The sequence below is a fragment of the Tachysurus fulvidraco genome, chromosome 2 (assembly GCF_022655615.1).
Source record: "Tachysurus fulvidraco isolate hzauxx_2018 chromosome 2, HZAU_PFXX_2.0, whole genome shotgun sequence".
Classification (NCBI taxonomy): Eukaryota; Metazoa; Chordata; class Actinopteri; order Siluriformes; family Bagridae; genus Tachysurus; species Tachysurus fulvidraco.
The window spans coordinates 17335491-17340490 of NC_062519.1; the positions used below are offsets into that span (position 1 = coordinate 17335491).

The 5000-nt window shown below is 46.7% G+C and overlaps 1 protein-coding gene across 13 annotated transcripts in view; it reads left to right on the forward strand.

Annotated features, from left to right (window-relative positions):
- itpr1b (inositol 1,4,5-trisphosphate receptor, type 1b) overlaps positions 1-5000 on the forward strand; it is an 80098-nt gene that overhangs the window by 63264 nt on the left and 11834 nt on the right. For all 13 annotated transcript variants that reach the window (XM_047807016.1, XM_047807022.1, XM_047807035.1 and 10 more), the window contains 6 exons: positions 295-459; positions 742-931; positions 1091-1189; positions 2073-2206; positions 2606-2771; positions 4326-4486. In XM_047807016.1, the coding sequence (XP_047662972.1) occupies positions 295-459; positions 742-931; positions 1091-1189; positions 2073-2206; positions 2606-2771; positions 4326-4486 (915 nt within the window). The remainder of the gene's footprint in view (positions 1-294; positions 460-741; positions 932-1090; positions 1190-2072; positions 2207-2605; positions 2772-4325; positions 4487-5000) is intronic.

Genomic DNA, 5000 nt, shown 5'->3' on the forward strand with positions numbered 1-5000 from the left:
TGTGTGTTGTGTGTGTGTGTGTGTGTGTGCGCGTTGTGGTGTGTGTGTGGGGGGTGTGTGTGTGTGTGTAACACACTCTAAGCCCTTCAGCCTTTCTTAAATAAGGATATTTTAAACACTTAAAACTAATGTGGTGTGTTTTTGCTCAGCAGTCACATGTTTGGTGTGTGTGTGTGTGTGTGTGTGTGTGTGTGTGTGTGTGTGTGTGTGTGTGTGTGTGTGTGTGTGTGTGTGTGTGTAAAAGCAGCAGTGACTCAGCAGTGACATGTTTGGTGTGTGTGTGTGTGTGTAAAGGTGTGTAATAAGGTGATCTTCCTGATGAGTTTTGTGGGAAACCGTGGGACCTTCACTCGGGGTTATAAGGCCATGATCATGGATGTGGAGTTTCTGTACCACCTCCTCTACCTCATCATCTGCGTCCTGGGTGTCTTTGTACATGTCTTCTTCTACAGTCTTCTGGTAAAGTCAACACACACACATTCTGTCTCTCTCTCTCTCTGTCTCTCTCCCTCTCTCTGTTTTTCTCTCTCTGTCTCTCTCTCTATCTCTCTCTCGCGCTCTCTCTATCTCTCTCTTGCGCTCTCTCTATCTCTCTCTCTGTCTCTCTTTCTCTCTTTTGAAAGCAACACTATACAAACACATACACATGAGTACCTGCACCGCCTTCTCCCTACCTATTATACCCAGAGCCACAGACACACACTCCAGTCTCGCTCTGACCACATCTTTTCTTCTGCCCAGCTCTTTGATCTGATCTACCGAGAGGAAACCCTGCTGAATGTCATAAAGAGCGTGACGAGGAACGGGCGCTCTATCGTGCTCACCGCCGTGCTCGCGCTCATCCTCGTGTACCTGTTCTCCATTGTCGGCTACATCATCTTCAAGGACGACTTCATTCTGAACGTCGACCGAATCCCGAATAAAACACTCGGTACAGACAGCAAGTATTAACTTAGTTACTAAAATCAGATGTTTCAGATCGGACCCCACGTTTCAGATCGGACCCCATCTCGCATGATCTGTACGTTTATTTTGTTGACAGTAGATGTGTTTGTTTAAGTGTGTTTATTTCTCGTCGGCGATCAAACAGAGCAAACCTCTACCATGACGAGCGACTTCCTGACAGGTGGAGTTTGTCAGAAAGGAGGTGGTGGTGGTGAGAACTGTTCAGGGGATGCCACGGTGGAATGTAAGCACTCACACAGGCAAAGTATTTCATCTCTTTCACTTGAAACCCTATTGTCACTTAGTCGTGTCCGTAAACGGCGTATTAAACACGGGTCGAGGAAATGAGGAGGAGTGACTTGAGGAACGGGCGGCACGGCAGCTTAGTGGTTAGCACATTCACCTCACACCTCCAGGGACGGGGGTTCGATTCCCGCCTCCACCTTGTGTGTGTGGAGTTTGCATGTTCTCCCCGTGCCTCGGGGGTTTCCTCCGGGCACTCCGGTTTCCTCCCCCGGTCCAAAGATATGCATGGTAGGTTGATTGGCATCTCTGGAAAATTGTCCGTAGTGTGTGAGTGAATGAGAGAGTGTGTGTGTGTGCCCTGTGATGGGTTGGCACTCCGTCCAGGGTGTATCCTGCCTCAAAGCCCGATGACGCCTGAGATAGGCACAGGCTCCCCGTGACCCGAGAAGTTCGGATAAGCGGTAGAACATGAATGAATGACTTGAGGAAGGACATTTAATGAGCAGGTCACAGGAGCAAAGCTGACCTGGGTTCATTAATCAGTCCAGGACTTGCCAGGTTTTGTGTGATCATGTGATCTGACCTGTCTGAACCGGTGCTGCAGCACGTGGATACCACGTGTGTGTGTGTGTGTGTGTGTGTGTGTGTGTGTGTGTGTGTGTGTCTCCTGCAGTGTAATTAGATTTATTCCGAGTGTTATTTTTTGACCTCCTGTCAGCTCGTCTTAGAAATGTAAATAAATATGATTTATTTGTGAACATTTGTCTACCGGTATGCTTGGTATGTATGTACAGGTTCCAGCATGCCATTTATACTTGTGTGTGTGTGTATGTGTGTGTGTGTGTGTGTGTGTGTGTGTGTGTGTGTGTGTTTTGCTGTAGCTGTGACAGCAATGGTGGTGGAGGATAAGGAGCGAACGTGCGACTCTTTGCTCATGTGCATTGTGACCGTGCTCAGCCACGGCCTCCGTAGCGGCGGAGGAGTCGGAGACGTGTTACGAAAGCCTTCTAAAGAGGTGCGACACATCAAACGCAGGCCTCCGCCCGATCACACCTGTCACTGCCCTGTACACAAACAACACCGACATATACATTACCTCATAACCACAGCGCTTTCACAAACATTACCTAACGTAGTCTGTAGAACGTGTCGAATCGCTAAATACGACGGAGGGCGTGTTAATTTAACCCTTCTCTGTTTTAATGATGTGGTGCTTTGGGGAATTCGGGTCGTTATGGTGTGTCAATAAGCCGTTTTGTTTCTTAACACTACGGTGTTAGTCATGACGGTCATGAGCATTAAAGCTACACATAAATACCAGTAAAGTGAGTAGATCTTTTTATTAGTAGTAGGTTTTTTACACACAGACTTCTGTAAGTCCAAGTGATTCACTTTCCCACCTCTCTTCACTCAGGAGCCTCTGTTTGCAGCCAGAGTCATCTACGATCTGCTTTTCTTCTTCATGGTCATCATCATCGTCCTAAACCTGATCTTTGGCGTCATTATCGACACCTTCGCTGATCTAAGGAGTGAAAAGCAGAAGAAAGAAGAGGTCCTGAAGACCACCTGCTTTATCTGTGGTGAGCAGACACACACGTGACGTCCTGCTTTGGTAGAACATTAATGATGAATATTAAAGCGTGACTGATTACGTCGTGTAATGAGACATAGCCGGGTGTGTGTGTGTGTGTGTGTGTGTGTGTGAGTGAGAGCTTTTCTTCAGAATTTCTTGTGAACTTGTGTAGATGGTGCTATGGGAAAGCGGCGAAGCGGATCAGGAAGACCTTATTAAGCGACTCACCCCAATAGCAGGATGAGCTGTTTTCACTCAAACCTTGTAAACAATGAGACTCTCTTTTCTTCCCAGAAGGTTTAGTCATGGCTGCTACCGTGGGGGAGGTCTTCTCTCACTTGCTCACGCTCACACTCACTCACTCACTCATACACACTTATACACACTTACACACTCACTCACACACACGCAAACACACACTCACTCACTCATACACACTCATACACACACACACTCACTCATACACACTCATACACACACACTCACTCATACACACACACACGCTCACACTCACTCATACACTTATACACACACACACTCACTCATACACACTTACACACACACACACACATACACACACACTCACTCACTCATACACACTCATACACACACACACTCACTCATACACACACACTCACTCATACACACTCATACACACACACACACACTCACTCATACACACACACTCACTCATACACACACACACACGCTCACACTCACTCATACACTTATACACACACACACACTCACTCATACACACTTAGACTCACAAACACACACACTCAGACACACACACACACACACAGATTCTCACATGCTTCATCATGTTAGAAGTGCACTGGGGGAGATTGCAGGTCACGGTTTAATGATTTGCCCAAACGCATGAGTCATGAGTGTTATTACTGAAACTCCAGTTCTCTGGGATTGTGTTTAAGTTGTTTGTCTGGAGGCGTTTCATGAACCCAAATATGGTAACAGCACAGGAACTTCCTGCTGCATCCGGCAAAACCTTTTAGAAGCTTTAGTACTATAATGCCCCCCCCCCCCGCCCCAAACACCCCCACCCCCACAAGTACAGTTTGCCGATGATGCAACCTCACGCCACCGTCCATTATGCTTCAGATGAAAAATATCCTTTGTAACGGTCACAAGACCCATCACCCAAACATACATATGACACACACACACACACACACACACACACACACACACTTTAATACTGACTACTTCCTTCGCTTCTCGTGAGTGAGGAACTGAAGGAATAGTGAAAGAACTCTGCATCTCGGGATTATTGGGGTGGGGTGAGGTGGGGGGCATTTCTTTCTTTCTTTCTTTACTTCTTCTTCCTTTTTTTTTTTTAGTAATGCAATGACTTAACCAAGAACTCTGAACCTAAAGCACCTGGAGGTCTGAATCCAGTGTGTGAACTTGTTATTGTAATTATGACAGTTACAACTTCCTGCAGTCTTTCTAATGTACTTCCCTTATTAAGCCAACCAAAGAACCCCTTTGTGTGTGTGTGTGTGTGTGTGTGTGTGTGTGTGTGTGTGTGTACTGACAGGCCTGGAAAGAGACAAGTTTGACAACAAGACGGTGACATTCGAGGAACACATCAAGGTGGAGCACAACATGTGGCATTACCTGTTCTTCATCGTGCTTATTAAAGTGAAGGACTCGACCGAGTACACGGGACCCGAGAGCTACGTAGCTGAGATGATCAGGGTAAGAGCGTGACGTGAAGAGAACCAACCAAAGCCTGTAGGGCAAAATTAAATCATCCCCCCCCCCCCCCCCAATCGTAGTGTTCGTTTTATCAGTGCTATAGGTCACAAGTTTGCTGCCGTAAAAGCGCCACGAGACGCGGCGGGTCACATCCCTGACACATAACGTTCATGCGCTCACGTGCGAACACTCCTGGGTTGCGTGTTGTCGTTTGTCACAGCGAGTACGTTTGTGAGACGCACGATGCTACGGTAAATGAATCACCGAATCTTTATCTGGAAACTTCAACAAACTCGCATGTATTCACATGCAGCTTTGCATAAGCTTTGCATCACACGAAGCATTTTTAGATCAGTCGGACGGTTCGTCGGAACACACGTACGTAACGTGACGCATTCGAAATGACAACAAAGCCTTTGACAGTAAAACCAGAATCAAAGCCCACTCAAACACATTCATTTAGGGACTTCCAGAAACTTCGCCACTTTGCATAGGCGTAGCTTTTTTTTTTTTT